Source organism: Anomalospiza imberbis, chromosome 3, assembly GCF_031753505.1.
Source record: "Anomalospiza imberbis isolate Cuckoo-Finch-1a 21T00152 chromosome 3, ASM3175350v1, whole genome shotgun sequence".
NCBI lineage: Eukaryota > Metazoa > Chordata > Aves > Passeriformes > Viduidae > Anomalospiza > Anomalospiza imberbis.
Genome location: NC_089683.1, coordinates 77,638,098 through 77,655,633, shown reverse-complemented (window position 1 = coordinate 77,655,633; position 17,536 = coordinate 77,638,098). Strand labels below are relative to the sequence as shown.

Below are 17,536 nucleotides of genomic sequence, written 5' to 3'. Positions count from 1 at the left end.
ACTGTCTTCACCTTCTCCCTCCTCCCCCTCCCCAGTCACTTCTCTCTTCACTGGATTAGTTGAGGCAGAAAAGAGATAGAAAGAGTTTCTAAAACATGGCCAAACAGGGCAGACAAGCATCATAACTGACGCAGGAGACTGCATGTGCAAGATTTCCTTTCCAGCAGCACTGGACATGAGATAAGGTGAGTAAGGTGTTGGCTGATACCCAAAGTTTGCAAAGAAACTCCACGGAGTATACAATTAAACATCATTAAATATAAACACCCATTGGCTCACAAAGTCCCTGAGCTACAAAACACTGGAGGCTGTGACACCTCAGAAAGCCCCCTGTGCACTTGCCTCTTTCCTGTAACTCTTTTCCTAAACGTCAGCCCTAAAGGTTCTTATGTTCCTAACTGTGCTGCCACACCTTGCCCTGAAATTTTGCACAGTGGAAGCTCATGTAAGGCAGCACAAGTCAAACCAACCTACACTCCTCATCACTGCACAATCACCTACCCTTGCACTGGCCCAAGATAAGTACCAGTATAGCAATATAGGCAATCCAATCAGGAAAATCACTGTTTGGCATTTCCCATTCTTTATGGGTTTGTTTTCAATTTTTTAATGTTTTTTTTTTCTTTATGGGTTTTTTTAACCTGGCTTAAGAAGAACTTGGGCTGGTTGCCCCAGGAGGGAAATGCACTGTTTAGTTAAGTAAAGACACCTATGCAAATGAGAGCACGTGGAAACTATTTCTTCCGGGAAATAAAACCACAGTACATTACTCAGGACTGAAATGGTTTTGTGTTGGTTGTTTGGGTTTTTTATTTGTTTTTGTTTTGTTGTCAAAAAAAAAAAAAAGCAAACCACAACCACCATATATCAGTTCCTAAAATAATCCTAAGATTAGCATAAATGTAAACTGAGTAATATATGCAAGTAACCAAAAAAAGGAAAAATTAATTTCAGTTAGTGCAGCACAGTAATTTCAACTGTTATTTCTACATTGTGGTTTCCTTATGTGTAGGTAACAACATAAAAAACTAAAACAGAATCCTTATTAACTTGGAAAACTATTTTAAAAAATTGCAGCTGGTAAGATTCCATCCAACTACACAGCAACAATGTAAAACAAGATATTTTGACCTTGTAGGTTCCTATTACTTTGTACAGAAACAATCCCTCCTTCTTCTACATTGGTGTTTTCTGAAGAAGCACCTGACCCTCAAAGACACAGCTTTATTTAGAGAACTGAAGCCATTTGGCTGACAAAATTAGACGGACCGTACTATGGCACTATTGTTTTTTGCACTTACATTTGCCTGATAGGAACAGGTTTCCCTACATCTCCTACTGTTCCATGCCATCCTTCAGCTCTGTGCTCAAGTCCTAGACAATATGCAGAAGTTATTAAGAAGCCAACAGCCATTTTAGTTACACAAAGAGCCTGTAATGCTTAGGTTCACTTTCCTCCACTTTTAAGGCCCCTTTTAATGCTTCTGTTAAACAGACTGCCATTATTGTAATTTGAAAGTGACAGGAGTGTTGCCTAAATGCCCGGAAAATGCAAGGAATCCAAAGGGAAGGCCACCAAAATCAGAGGTTCACACAATCCAAGTTCAGGACTTTTGACAAGTGACCAGTATCAAAGCTAAAAGGATGCTGAAGAACACTGCCAAAATGAGTCACTGGTTTTCTTCCTTATGAGGAAGGAACCCTTATCTAAATCCTTTATAGACAGAGAATATCATTACCACCACAGAATGAAGTCAGGTTGATTTAGATGGGGGCTTTAATTATCCCCATGATCTGACAGGGGAAACAAAAAAGCAGCCCTGAAAACAAACACACATGAACCCTTAGCTTAATGCAGCAGTGTATTCAAGCATGAATAACTCATTCCTCACCCATCTCTTACTGCTTTTAGCTGGTCACTGCTTTCACTTAAGATGGCTGCTCTTTCATTCTGAGAGAGGCAGGCTACACATCATTCAAACCTGAGCTGTGGATTTGTAAGACTACACTGGAAAAAGCAAACAAAATCTGTAATTAAACTGGGAAAGAATCATGGGATAGCTCATCTTTATGCAGCACAATGAACTGCAATAATTACTTAGTAAACACACAGAGAGAAATAACTGAAATGATCTCCACAGGTTAAGAAAATATTTCCTCATCAGCTTTAACTGCAATGTTTTTAAAATGTCTGTGGTTTCCTGAGCCATCATCCTGTCTCCACATACTTGCACTGCACTGCTTTAGGTTCACTTCTAATTCTGAAGAGCAGCCAGGTGAAATTCGAGCACAGATCTGTTAATTCAAAAACAAAATTAACTTATTTTGGTGTTTCTTTCACATCCAAGGAGATTTATCTTAAATACTAAGTAACTCACCCCCAAGACCCCAAATCTCTCACAGAAGTTCCAACCACAGAGAAAGTCAATTTCAAAGTTGTGATTAAGGATTACGATGGCATTCTCCTTCCCGTACTTGTGGTAACTCTCTGGGTCAGTGTAAAGTGTGCAATCGGTGCCTGACCACCATTCCAGCAACATCACCATCTCTGAAACAAAGAAGAAGAAATATGTGAATGTACACAGTATCTGCAAAACCACAAATCAGTAACATGCTGAAAATATCAGTCACCTCAATGGCATGTGGCAAAGAAAGTAATGAAGAACACGTAAGAGGGCTGTTTAAAACACAGCTATCTTTACAAGCTGGAAACTGGTTTCTCAGCAGTATCCTAGTGACTATCATATGCCTTTCATTTCCTATTTGCTTATCCCATTAGCAAGCACAGGCTTGTACTGTACACATTGTATTTGTTTCGCTTGGAACTTTATGTCTGACCACAAGACTTGTGAATCAAACCTTTATTTAGCGAAATCGCTCTGGTCTGGGGCACAGGAAGCTGAGGTGAGTCAGTAAAGCCATGAAACTTGGAGAGCTCTATCTCCACAGAGATGGAAAAAGAAAACCTAAAAGCAATGGCTCTCCTAAAGCAACCCATATCTTGAACTGGGGGTACTGTGTGACTAAATGAAACCTGTCTGTCTGACACTAAGAAGGAGTTAAGGAACACGTTTGTCTCCTGTCAAAGCTGTCAGGAAAGTTCTGAACCAAAGCAAAGGTCTAATGCAAGGCGTTATTCTTTGTTAAGTGAAACATAGCTCTCTGGTGCCACATGAATGCCTCTGCTGGAAGGATGAGACATCCAAGATGCTCTCTTCGCTTAAGATAAGCCTGAAGGCACCAAAAATGCTCATTTCACCTCAGGAAAGAACAAAACCAGGCCAGTCTTTGAAACACATCTGAATTTCTCTCCATTTTGGTCTCCTACTGGTCACATCTAAACCAGACAGGAACAGGTCTACATTTCCAGCCACCATGAGTAAAATTATCTGCCTGAAGCTCTTGGATGACATTGTGCAGTACACTGGAGAACAGGCATTAATGATGTGAATGAATTCTATCTAACAGTGCTACAGGCAGGCTAACAGACAATCTCTATTCAGGTAACATTACCTTAATATGATAAATGTGTTTATGATACAGATAAATAACTTGTCAGTCCACCTGCTTACTTCTTATCAGGGAATGTGACTACTACTGCAGCAGGAGTACACTATTATTTAATGCATGCTATTATGCATCTAAACAATAGCCTGAGATGTGGAGGGATACCTAAACTGCTGTATGCAGATTTCACTGGCTGTGGACTAATTTTTCAGTGAAAACCAAAGATGTTCACATCTCAGTGAGGCAACTGTGAAGATACAGAAGCAAATACCTCCAGGACTTCCCCTGCAAAGAGCTGCCTTGTGAAACACACTTAATGTTACATCTTTCTAAGGTCGTAGATTTCTATTTGATTTATATTGGAAATAAAAGACCTCCACTCCCTGAAACACAGCAAAATTGAATAATGGCCAGGGGAAAAAAAAAATCCCATTGTAATTTCCAAACTTCTGCAGAATCTACATTCATATCTTAGGGCAGAACACCATCACAGAAAAAAAAAGGAAATTAGTGACAGGACTAGATCTTTGGCTTAACTAGGAATCCAACTAAGAGAAAAAATGACTGCCACATGACTTTCCCTCTTTTTAACACCTCCTGCCATTAAATCTATTTCCTGGGAAAGAAAACCAAAAAGGCAGAGATGATGATGGTAAGACTGTCTTGACAAAAAAGCCAACTTTATCTGAGGAAAGTCATCCCACTTCAAGTGTGATTTTTTTTTTATTTTTGACTTTTACTAAGGAATTTGAACAAAACTACTAACATATCGCGAATCTCACTATACAGGTGTGCCACATGCAGAGAGCTCTTCAATTTTATATATTCCGTTTTAAATACATTCCAAAAAAGCACAAACAAAATTATTTCTAGATGTGCTTTGATTTTTCAGGCTTCACATAAGCAGGATTTTTGTTTGAATAAATACTGCAGAAATAGGTCCCTATCCCTCACCTCACATGCCATTTGTCACGGACGTGCTCAGGCAGCTGCTGCAGACACACAAAGCAGGCACTGAACACCACTGTATTTAAATACAGTAAATACCATCTGCCAGTCTCTAATTTCTTAACATGTTTCTTTCCCTCCTCTTCCCTACTCTTTCTTTCCCCCTCTTCCTAGCCTCCTTTCTCCTTGTGGATCTCAAGCAATGATAAGTAGTGTCAGTTTGTGCTACTCTTGCATTGTGTCACCAGCTTACTTCCACAACCTTCCACAGAAATTTATTACCCAGCAATCTGCTGCGTGGCTCAGCCACACAAGGTCACCCATTCACACTCTCCTCCCTCCTTCACAGTACAGAGATGATCAGAGGAAGTTTCTTCCTTTGTACACCAGTCATACTGTACAAGCAGAAATCAACTGCACACAGGGAAGAAAAAAAAGATTCTTTTGCCCCTTTAATGCGGTTTTGGAGTTTCAACACCACAGCTGAGCTCATAATACATGATTAACCACATTGTGAGGCTTCCTACCTTTCAAAGCAATTCCTCCAGTGACACTGTCAAACAATTAAGGCAAAGGAAGGAGAAAAACCAAAGGAACTTGAAATCTCCACTCCCTGCTTTGAAGGCAGACTCCTTGCAGCGCATTATAACTGGCTTCAGAAGAAGTTGATGGCAGAGAGAAATCACGACTTCAAATACTTAATATGGATACCCTGTGTGCTTAGGAATTTTGAGCTTTTTTACCTCTCTGGAATAAAAAAAAAAAGCACTCATCTTGCTTCAAAAAATACCCCTACCTCCTGCAAGAGTAGATTGTTTCCTTGCCTTCCACTGCAAATCTGAGCTGCTCCAATGCCAGCACTTCCCAAACAAGTAACTAGGAAAAAAAATCTCCAAGGCAGAGCTGAACTGTAAGTCATAACATGAAAAATAACATTTAAGGGAAGAAGGAAAACACACAATTTACTGAGACTTACACCTCAAAGTTTTGCAAGAATGAGTCATTAAAGCAGTTAACACTGTTATTCTGTAGAAGGTGTTAGCAATTCCTTTAACTAACTATTCTTGATAAGGACCAGATGACCTGCTGTGGCTCCTTCCAACCTTATCCATTCTGTGATTATGTGATACCCATGGAAACATTTGCTTACATGATTAACTATAAATTACCTATTTTAAAGTTTCATTAAAAGCATAATTCTGCACTGACTCAACAGGAACGATAATTTGTAAGTTCTCAAATAAGTGCATAACCTTATTTAAAGAGCTACAGAACTGTTTCCCTCCATGACATTCTTCATTTCCTTTCATCTCTTAATTTTCTTTAATCTCTGAATCAAGGCAACACCAAGGAAAAGAACTCAGAAAATTCTTATGGGAATATATGGTAAAAGCATAGCAAACTCTCCAACACAAATAAAAGCACAACAAATGGGCAAGCTGTGACCATCATTCCAAAGAGCAAACAGGGTGAATGGCTGCATGATGAATGACTGCACTGCACAGAACACTGGGGAAAGCATCCTAAAAAATGCAAAAATAAGGCTAAAGACAGACTGACAGGTAGCATAGTCTAAAGTCTGTGCCTGTCTTTGGAAGAATGACTTGCAATAACTTACTACCTTTCCAGATTTTCAGACTACACCTATTTAGGGGCACTTCCTAAGAATTTTTCATAGAATGATGTCTACAGGTAACTAAGAAAAGCAAGTTTGTATCTTCCCTAGACTACTTAAAAGCCCTCAGTGCATCAAAGACAGGGTTAAACCTCTGAATTCACTGTAAAGCTGCCTGAGAGTTTTTCTAAATACTTCCAAGTTTTTGTATTCCTTACACAGGCTATTCTAGTGTTTCACTCTGCCATCTAACCTGACTGAGCATTTATTTCTGGTCTCTACTTCCTTCTTCTCTGCAGGAGCTGCAAGTAATTATGAGGAAAACTTGAAGGCAGGAATTCTGCTTGCATTGATTAGGTACATGAAACTAGAGCTCAGAGCTGAATATTGTTACATATATATACACATATGTATATATATACATATCTTTCCTGTAAGAGGCAACAAAAAATGAGTTCTAGGGGGAAAAAAAACCTGCAGCTGGAAAGTCAAGCAATGCCTCTCCCCCTTCCTCCAGATAAGTGGGAGGTCATACAGGGAGCCCAGCCAGACCAAGCATCAGCTTTCCAGCTTCAGACTCTCTTCCATGCATGTGTTGCACCAGCAAGGTATAATGGAGTTATCAGGTTCACTTCAAAACAGAAGTCCTGCTCTTCCACCTGTGGGAAAATGTGTAGGATGCCTGGTTTTCTGTGATTTTGTGGGTTTAAACAGAAGACCAAAATCCAGCCCCCTCTTTCCTTAGCAACACCACCATGCTCCATTCCATACCCCCATCATCTACTACTTCTTTCCCCCTCCCTTAAAGCTGTCTTGCAGCAAAAGTACTGGCTGATGGCAGGGAGGGGTTATGGGGAATCATACACACAAATTTAAAAAGAAAAACAAGCAAAAACCTTCTCTCTTGCCTTCAGGTCTGGTTTTGCAGATTTTTGCCTCAGTCTCCTTGGAAGACCCTATAAGTAACTTCCTTGAATAATACTTAAACTAATTACATGTCTGTGCTTTTAAGGACAGAAATCACCAAGGAAGAAATGGTAACTTTTAACTCCCCACTCACCACAATAAGTTACTGGATGTGCTTGCAAGGAGAAAGTTAAGCACAGCACAGCCCTTTCATATATTCAGCTTCCAAGTCACATTCATTTCAGCATTAGCTTCCAGGAAATTATTTTAATGTACTTTTCTTCAACAATCATTTATTCCAACACAGATAATGTGCTGCATTTGCCACAAATGACTGAGGACAGCATAGCACATGCTGATCAAAGGAGTCAGTACAACAATCAGTGAAAGAAAACACGCTGCTTGGCAAGTTCCTATGACACTGACATTTGCTTTGTATGGGCACGAAATCAGGCAGTGGCGCCTCTTCCGGACATGGTTTCTTGTTGTCCGAAACACCACTGGCTTTTTCTACTGTGTGCAGAAGCAGCACCACAGGGACCTGCTTAGCAAAGAACAAATGGTTACAGCTCCTTCACTGCAAGTCTCTGTGCAAAAGAAACACCAGTCTTGTTCCAATGCTTTCTTTTATGCAGTTTCCTATACACACTCACACTCCCAAAAATATTTTTTTATTTAGGCATCCTTGGCCTACTTGTAGGTTTTATTATTTTATTTATCTTTATTTCTTAAAGATATCTGCATATCTTTAAGAAATACTGACCCTTCCAAGCTATTTGAATAAACCATTCACCATTACGAATGGCACATCATGACCAGTAGATTTATTACAGAGACCTTAACATTCACTTCTTCATGGGAATTAGTTATCAGCAGAAGGGAGATGACAGCCTAAAAGGGAGTGCTAAAGCTACCAACCCCAGCTAGCAGGTGATCTCAAGAAGCTCGTGGGAAGAAGTCACTGACCCTCTTACAGTGGCAAGTTATTTGAGAAGAAGAAACAACATGTATCTGTTGTGAGAACACATGCATGTTTTTCATGTTGGCAGATTCATATGAGTGACTTCTTCCTCTTAAAGAAAGCCTAATCTATAAGACTCTAAAACCAGTCAGAAGATAGCTGGGAAAGGATGATTATGAAGCTATTGTTAATGCCAACCCCACGATGCCTATGTACCTCCAACACACTGTTCCATAGACAATCTTGTCACTGTTCTGTATCCCTACTCTACCTAAATACCTACATACCAACTCTCCTTCCTATGACAGGCTAAATGGGTAAATAGATAACTTAACCTTCAACTGTTCTAATAAAATCAATACTTCTGATGACAAATCATTTACGTGATCCATTTTCTTTAATCCTCTCCCAGCTGTGCTCAACCAGACAACATCACCCCAAATAGTAAAGATCAAATGTGCAAGAGCCTCCTGTTAACCATGAGGACAGGCAGTGCCTGTCACAGTACTTCATGATGGCTGTCAAACAGCACTGCTCACAAAGCCACCAAACCCACAGCCTGTGGAGGAGCCCCACACCAGAGCAGGGGGATGCCTGAGAGGAGGCTGAGACTCCATGGGAGACCCATGGAGAGAGGGGCCCTGCTCCCATGCTAGAGCAGCCTGTCCTTGAAGAACTGTACCCCATCGAAGAGTGACCCATGCTGCAGCAGTTTAGGGAGGACTGTTGCCCATGGGATGGACTCACATCGCACCAGTTTGCAGGGAGCTGCTACTTGTGAGATAGACTCACGTTGGAGAAGTTCATGGAGACCTGTCCCTTGTGGGAGGGACCCCACAGTGCCGCAGGGGAAAAACTCCTCTCCCTGATCAGCGGGAGAAACCACAGGTGAGAAACTGACCATAACCCCCATTCCCTGTCTCCTTGTGCCACTGGGGCAGGAGGTAGATCTGGGAAGGAGGAAGGGGTGTTTGGAAGTGTTTTTAAGGGCCTCTTTTACTTCTCATTACCCTGCTCTGATTTGGCTAGTAATAAATTCACTTCATATCTCTAAGTTGAGCCTGTTCTGTCTGTGATGGTATTTAATGAGCGATCTCTCTCTTGGCTCTTACCTCAACTCATGACCACTTTAATTTTCTCTCCTCTGTCCAGCTGCAGAGGGGAATGAGTGAGAGGCTTTGGTAGGTGCCTGACACCTGGACAGAATCAACCCATGACACATGCACATCAACAATATCTTCTGCTGAGGTGGATTGTTAGGATGCAGACGGAACTCTGGAGAATTATACTCCGAGTGGTTATGTCACAACTGCTATGTTAGGTCTGCACTACAAAGCAATTTTCTGCGTAAGAAATATCAAGAAAATTTCTGCTCTGTCCTCAGTAGAAGGAAGCATCTTATCTCAGCGAGCAGTAGCTGGTGTCAAGTTCCATGAATATTAGATTATGTTTTTTAATAAATTATTCAGTATTTCATGTACACAAACCAGGAAGCCTAGGACATTCATCTGTACAAACATAGACAGGCAGAAGAGATGAGTGCTGAGAGAAGAAACCTGTAGGTGAAAAAACTTAAAGTGTTAATAAGTGTTCTACAGTGATCAGTAATACAGAATTTGATAGCCCTTAACTGATTAGTCTGGACTTGGACAGCAACCACTTTCTAAAGAGATAAACAACTTTCTTATTCTGGCACACAGACTCACCTGGGACAAAGCAAAACATCACATGATCCACTACACATCTCTCTCCTGTCATGCCTTCATTAAATATGACCCCACATCATGCCTTACGCCTTCTGTGTCCCACTGGTAGAGAGGCTGAAGCAATGAAGCTTTAATGAACAGCACATACAATGTTACTCCAGTTCTCATTTGTACCGTTAGGGTGGCATATTGCTGTCTAAATCCCAAAACAGAAGCCTAAATGAAAGCAGGGTGACCTACATTAAGCTTAAGTAAGTGTCATCTTAAAACAACAGAATCAAAAAATCAAATCTAGTACGTACAGAGTGGTTTCAAACCTGGCCTCATAAAGCATCAAATAAAAAAGTACTCGCCATCAGGTATTCAAGTTTCTACTGTTTCTTTTCAAGTATTTTGCCAATGCCAGAAAGGCCAGGAAAAAAGGACTTCAAATCTACCACTTCTAGGCAATGTAAAGCCATTCACGTAGTACAATAAAAGAAATTCCTATTTATAAACTTTGTGGGTGATACGAAGTCAGAATAGAGTTTAACAATCAGATGACCTTGAGAGGTAAGTTAACATAAATGGAATTAATTTTGATGGGATGCATCATATCTTGCAGAACTAATAAAAATAGAGCCTCATAATTTGGAAGTGACAGAGAAGAGAATTATCTGGGAACATTATTTTGCCACTGAACATTTCTGCTCCATTCATATTATGGAGTCATAAGACTGAAAACGATGGGATTAGAATGTTTGTTCCTGGAGAGAAGGGAATTGCACATTGCACCATGGAGAGAATCTCTGGGCCAGCACACCAGTACCAGACATCCATGCCCAGGAAGGAAACACTGAAACAAAGCAGATGCAGACCAGGTCTATCAGGATGACCTGAAAGCAGAAAAGTTTGGCTCATTGGAGCTTTAAAACAAATGCTAGAAGAGGACTGGGTGGGGTCCCCACAAATATGGCTTATGGATAAAGAAAGTAAACAGTACAGGAAAAAGAACAATTTAAGCTAAATACCACTAGCACAAGAACATCCATGTCTAAAGTGACTGAAATTACAGGCATCCAGTATTCTGAAGATTGTTCTGATTACTTTGTCAGACAAAAATGCATAGCAGCTTTGAAAATTGAGTAAGAATCATCGTAAAAACACTACATTATACCATTGCTAGAAATTGAATGATTCAGGAACTCCTTTCTAGTCATATTCTCTGTAACTAGGAAAGAAAGGGAGATTTTCCAAACAGACTGCCTTACAGACCGTTCTCCTCTCTTCCATGACTGCTTGAGAAACACATTGCAGACTGAGAAACACTCTGCTACCCCAGGCTGCAATGAGTATTCACTGGACATGTGGGAAGACAGCATCTTGCAGCAGTCAGCAAAGGCTTCTGTTTAAGCAGGGTAGCACCAGTCAGAAACCTTTTCCAAGGGAATTCTCTACTGAAAGTTGCCTTCCAGGAGGCCAGGACCTCAAAATTTGAGTACTCAAATAAGCAAACATGAACCAAGTTAATAGATGTCAGTCTTAACCTGCATTAATTCAATCATGATTGACTTCTTTGACATGAATCATTAGCACGTCCTCAATTATAGGGTGATCAGCATTGTCCACACTCAGGTCTCATGCCTTCATTCAGAATAAAAGTACACACACTCATGTGACTGGGTTTATTTTGCCATATGCATTAGGGCAGTTATTTGACTCAAGTGAATCATGTTTAACTCACGTATTTAGTAAGAAGACTTCTCACACAATCTTTCTCCTTCTTGCAATAGCCTTTATTTCTAGATGTACAAATTTATCCTCCTTAGTTTCAAATGAAAAATGAAAAATTTGGGCTTTAGAAGGAAAGCATTTCAGAACAAGAGAGAAAATCCCATTATTTTGATGCTCTAAATCCCTGCCATCATTACATTTAAACCTGCATTTTCAGCTACTGACAAGAACTGACATGAGATTATCTCTGAGAAAATGACTGATGTTACAAAAAAACTATGAGTTGCCAAAGCAAGTAATCTTCAGCACAAATAGGAAAAGTGAATTAAGGAAACTGAACAAAAGGTAAATTAAATCCTAAGAAAATCTGCAGTGTTTTTAAATAAAGCCTCCAGTTATCAAGAATTACATTTCATAGAGGTGTAAACACATAAAAAGAAGGAACTGTGGTGTCTGCAGAACGGCAGAACAAGAAAACCAGGGCTAATTGCTTCCAATGTTTCTATACTTTTCCAGTAACATTTAAATTTGGATTTTGATTTTAGATAACTGGTGCGCTCAGGAAAAATATCGACATATTTCCAGATATAATATGCTATTAATTATTTTAACAGCAAATTCTAATTATATTAATAGCATTAATATGAAAACTATTAGTTTTTAGACTCCAGTCAAGGCATATAACTTCTACTTAGCCTTCTTATACACAAGATAGTCTACCTGAATTTCAATCATGGCATAAAAAATTGACAAAGCACCTGTATTATATAATCAGAATTAATGGTGAATAACCACAGAACCTCTATCACTGAGAACACTGTTCAGAACAAAACCATTACGCATTTTGCACATGCATTCTATGAATTCTCTCTCTCTGCCTGTAATCTTACAGCATCTCATCACGTGAGGTCTTGAGAGACAAGAACTATGTCCCAGTGCTTATTTTAGCTTCTTAATCCCTATCAGTGACTTTCACAAAATGTTCTTTAAAGGAACAATAAGGTCAGAAATGACAAATCAAACAAATGGCTTTCATGAATTAAAAATAAAGAACTACAGATCAAATGTACCTATCAAGTATCAAGCAGTGATTTTTGTCCTGGGTGCAGCCTGTAACCCTTCAAGACGATTGTTATCCAAATATATAAATATACAAAAGTCCTCATTTTTCTCACGGAGGAATATAATACACATGAGAAAGTTCACATTCTGTTAAGACAGACATATACCCAAAGTATGCAACAATATTACACCACACTTAAGGACACTAGTGCCTCTCAATTCACATTTAGCTTGATTGTGTTTGCATTTCTCTTTCCTCAAAGCTTTTACAAAACTAATCCACTGCTGGAACATCACAACCTGCTCGGACAGCCTGCAGATCATGTGCTCCAGCAGATGAGGATGCAAATGAGTAATTTGCTTGTTTAATCTCTCATTGCTTGAACTGAAAGGGTATCCACAAAAAAAAAAGCTTTTACCATCTTCCTGCTATGTAGTCCCAGTGGCTCAGTATAATTGCAAAAATTCTGCACAAAATGGTAATAAGCTTTTTGGTTTTTCATATCTGATGCAAGCAACAGTGTTGTACTCTTAGAACTATTTGTGTTGAATAATCTTCCTAGAAAACAGAAGTTTAGCTTACATGGTCCATTGAAGTCTTGCATCATCAACAGGCTCCGAGTTTACCCTGATCTATTCATTTTCCAGAAAGAGAACCCCTGAAGTTAAAAAAGTCAGGCCGTGCTTCTCTGGCAACCCAAGCCATTTTCCTAGTCTGTGCTTTGAAAATTATGAAGAGTAGCAGTCAGACACACCATTCCAGGTTCATACAGGAGAAACAGTTTAAAAGGCACAATGTGACTTGTAGCAGTAGTAAAATAAAGACCTGTCATACAAACAAGTCATACACATGTCAGGAGAAGAGAAGTATCACAAAATCATATGCATATGCACTACTGATATTTCTGTCAACTTTATCACGAGTATTTCTGGCACCACAGGAAAAAAAAAAAAAGAAGGAAACTTTTCAAGATTTAACAAAGGCATATGATATTACATAAAGTATACCAGGTACCAAAATATTATCCCATGACAGACTGATCAAAACTGTAAAGGAATCCCAGGAAAAGAAAAAGGCAACCTATTGCAAGTCCATTATTTCCTTGAATTTAGATTTATTCCTTTCTGAATTACCTTTACCACCTTCGTTGCCTCAGCTTTCTCAAAATGAAAGACACGCAGGATCCATGTGACTCACTGACTTGGGTGCAGCATTTACCAGCTTGCAAAACAACAGGGGCTTCCCACCTTTAAGACCATATACACTACTGATTTACCATGGATCAGAATACTCAGCTTTAACTCATGCAGGCTGACACTTCCTCTTTGCTAAGGAAGAGCTACAGCTTTTCAGAAACAACTCTTCCTGAAGGCCATCCAGACTTCTCACAAGATTTCAGACATGCAAAATTAACAGAAGCACAGTAACAGGATCAGCTCTATCAGACCTATCAAATGCAGACTGCACCTTTTAGGCTGCCAGCTGGCACTGGGCCAGAGGTCTTGGTGGTTCTCTGCAGGCCATTTGGATCTCCTCTAAAGTCTTGCCTAAAAAGCTGGAAAACAGAAAGCCAAGGCAAATAAACACTATTCAGCATTTGAGTTTACTGAGCTGTATTTGAAGGCTTAGACAAGAACCTCCTCTGGTATCAATACAGCAGATTAATGTCTTTGCAACATCTTGCACCACAGTAGAACTAAGAAAAAGGAACAGGAAGAGCCTTGAGGTCCTGTCTAATTAGGGGCTTGTTACTTGAAAATGGTGTAATTTCTACCAGTTCAAATCTTTCTCCAAGTGGAATTGCCAAGTAATGCAATTGCAGTGAAAGAAACATCAGCTTGTTCAGCTAAAGGACAGAAATCACTCATGTCCTAGGCTGCTGTGATCATCATTCCTTTCAGCTTTTTTCTGACTGCCAAGGGTGTGATTGAGAAGCTTGTGAGACAACCTTCTAGCTTCAGCTGGATATCATGCAAAGGTTTTTTCCAACAGTCTGCCTCTGTGGGACAAAGCTTGCATGGAGGCTTCCACAAGGAAAAACTCAACGCACATCTTCCAAATCTAGGTGTTGCAGCGTATCAGATCGCTCCTTGACATAGTAAAGCAGTGGGCAAGTGAGCAGATTTCAAGGTTCAACATGGAAGACTTTGATTTATGAACTTAATGCAAGAGGTACATACTCCTGAAGAGAAAGAGTAGAGCTTCTTATACTGAGGGTCCACCATCAAATCTGAAGAGCAAGCCTCTCTCCACTCTTAGTGAAGAAAAAAACAGCAGAACAGCAAAGAAAAAATAAATCTGAAAGAAGATTCAAAATGCTGTTTTAAAATACACCTCATTTTTGTAAATCAGAGTTGGCCATTTATGAAAAAGCCAACACAACAAGGAATGTGGACAGGAAGGAGCATTTCACCTGCCATCTACCATTCCTGGGAGGGGGGACAGAGGGAGCCCTAGGCTGGCCAGAGCCCACTGCTCACCCCTTAGATGTAGAGAGCTAATGCAGGGTGTGCAATGTACAGAACCAGTCTTCAGGCAAGCACGCGAGGCAGTGGTTTTTTATAGCGCACAGGGCACACACAGGCTGCTGAAAGAGGAGCTCACAGGTAATTGCTTAAAGCCATGCACTGCACAGAAGCATCCTGTGACTGGAATGATATGCTAAAGGAACACTTCATAAAGTGTGCCATTTTGAATATTAAAGTACAAACAAAGCTTTCATTTTAAAGTGGTAACAAATCACCTCCGCCCAACACTTACTAATTTGTCAACATAACTTCAAGATAAAAATCACAGATAATACAAATGTATTGTGCTGTTCAAAACCAAACCAAACCAAAGATTGATGGTGCACAGATTTTTTCCCTCCACTGTTCTTTATTTCCCTCAAACACACACTGACGTTTACTTAAACTGGCCAGATTTTCAACTGGCATAAAAATAATCTTTGTCTCCGGTCTAGTTACTGTTAACACCATGCTGAGTTACACAAAATAAGGATTAGACTCATCATACCTACTACAAAGCTAAAGCTTTATCTATGCTTTGATCTTCCTAGCAATTTCACCTCAGTGCTTGCTTAGTCAACGAATTAAAACCTGCATATACATGTGCATAAAGTGGCCAATGTACTAAGTAAAAAATATGTTGCTTTATTGAAACATTTTGGCTGTATTACACAATACAACCTTGCGCTTGCTGTGTCTCAGCTCCATGACCAAGATCCATTTGATTTTCTTATAAAATTGAGACAACAAAACACTACTGATAAAAAGGGGATTTACCCTTTTTAGTGGGTTGTCATCATTGGTTTCTCAGATGAAACGTACAAAACAAAATAAACTACAAACAGTTTAATATGGCCAAGCCAGCATTCCTGTAATGCAGCCAAGCTGAAATTGCTTTGGGAATCAAGATTAGAATCACATTTAATGCAAGATCTTAAATGCACAAGCCTTCATGGTATACAGAAAGCCAGCGTGGGCTTTCCTCATAGTGGCTGTGATAGGAGTCACAAACTCGTGGTTAAGACCCGTAAATTAAGGCATGTCTCCGGTATTTGAACCAGCATTTGATTTGGGCACAACCCTTGCACAGGACCCTTCCAGTTACTACCTGTGTTCTAGCACACCACCTCACTTCCTAGCTTCACTCCAGTTCCCATTCCCATACTGCCTTCCCTCTCAAAACACATACTCATCATTTAACAAAATGTATTATCTCCTTCTAACCTAACATCCTTTAAATGTAAAATCCAGTATTTCTTCACATGAGGAAGAAATTTTAAGTCAGCAGATGTATTATTGAAAAAACTTTCGAGTGATCCTTCTCTAGTGCAGTTCTGAGCAAGAGGAGTGGAGAAATATGGAAACAAGTTTTGCTCATTTCTTTAGCCACTGTTCCTTTTAAACTATCTCCATGCTGCAAGTTATAAAGCAACCATCCCTTCAGAAAAAAAAACCAAAAATTAGCTGCATACTTCAAACATTTAATTTCACAGCTTTTTTCTGTCTTTTATCCTGACACAATCTGCCTACAAAACAGCTTCTTCTCTCCAAGTTACACAGTGTGTGGAACAAAGCCAGCCTTGCAAGTACAATGGGTTTAACACACATACAGATCTGCAGCAGTCAGTGTTTTGAAATGCTCTTTTGAAACCCTTTGGGAAAATTAATTATTTAACAGCCACGTGTCAGAGATATTTGTCTCACATCTGAAGGCTCCTCTTATCCTTCTTCCCCAAGGAATTTAGCAGAACACCCACTTTTCAACAGGACCAGTCAGCGAAGATAACAATCAACCAGGCATTTCCTCCTGCTGCTTTGTCCACCTGGACAGCCCACAAAAGTCAGCACAAAGCTCCTTGTTGAAGGCCTAAAGAAGCAGTGAAGGGAGCAGTAGGAATGACCCTCCAACCAGAGAGACAACTTGGTCTTAGAGGTTTCTTCTACTAGCATTTATTTTTCATCTCAAGGAAAGACATCCTACAGAACCACCCATCTGCAATAGGCACTGCTCATATATGAAAGCAGACAATTTCCCTCTTCTTTTTTTAAGTCTTCCTTGCTTAAAAATGCAATCATGATTACAGGACTTTTACCCAGCAAGAAATCAATGACACAAGTTGGAAACAAAGCAGAGACTCCAGCATCCTGACTCTATATGAAGGTCAAAGACAGCATTATCATTCCCACACTATTTAAAGTACTGAATGTTATTTTCCACTTTCTAATACTGTTCACAGGAACCACCTTTGAAAAGCAGTCCTGATGATTCCTATGGCACTCCAATATCCTGTGTGACAGAGGAGAAACCTAGCATACCACTGCTCTTAAAAGAGGTCCAATTACCATTCCCACCTTTCCAAAACAGAAAAAGAACTTTTCAAGGACTTATTTACCTGGCACATACACTGAGTAACAGCAAAGGACAGCTCTTTCCCAAAAATATTAAGTCACTAAATCCAACAGCGTATCCCACACAACTTGGGCTGGTTCTGGGACATTGTTTGCCATTTTGCTCACCTGTACTTGCAGGTGTACTGTACCTGTACTTGCATCTGTTTCTCAACCATCATTTGATTTCCACATGAAGAAATCTATCACATCTCAAAGATT

At 39.8% G+C, this 17,536-nt stretch overlaps 1 protein-coding gene across 5 annotated transcripts in view; it reads right to left on the bottom strand.

The window, feature by feature from the left end:
- AGPAT4 (1-acylglycerol-3-phosphate O-acyltransferase 4) overlaps positions 1-17,536 on the bottom strand; it is a 70,459-nt gene that overhangs the window by 29,584 nt on the left and 23,339 nt on the right. For 2 of the 5 annotated variants that reach the window (XM_068185242.1, XM_068185241.1), the window contains one exon: positions 2,379-2,548. In XM_068185242.1, coding sequence (XP_068041343.1) covers positions 2,379-2,548 — 170 coding nt within the window. Of the gene's footprint in view, positions 1-2,378; positions 2,549-2,631; positions 2,653-5,431; positions 5,451-9,049; positions 9,176-17,536 lie in introns of those variants that run through there. The other 3 variants (XM_068185243.1, XM_068185245.1, XM_068185244.1) reach the window with 3 other exon arrangements.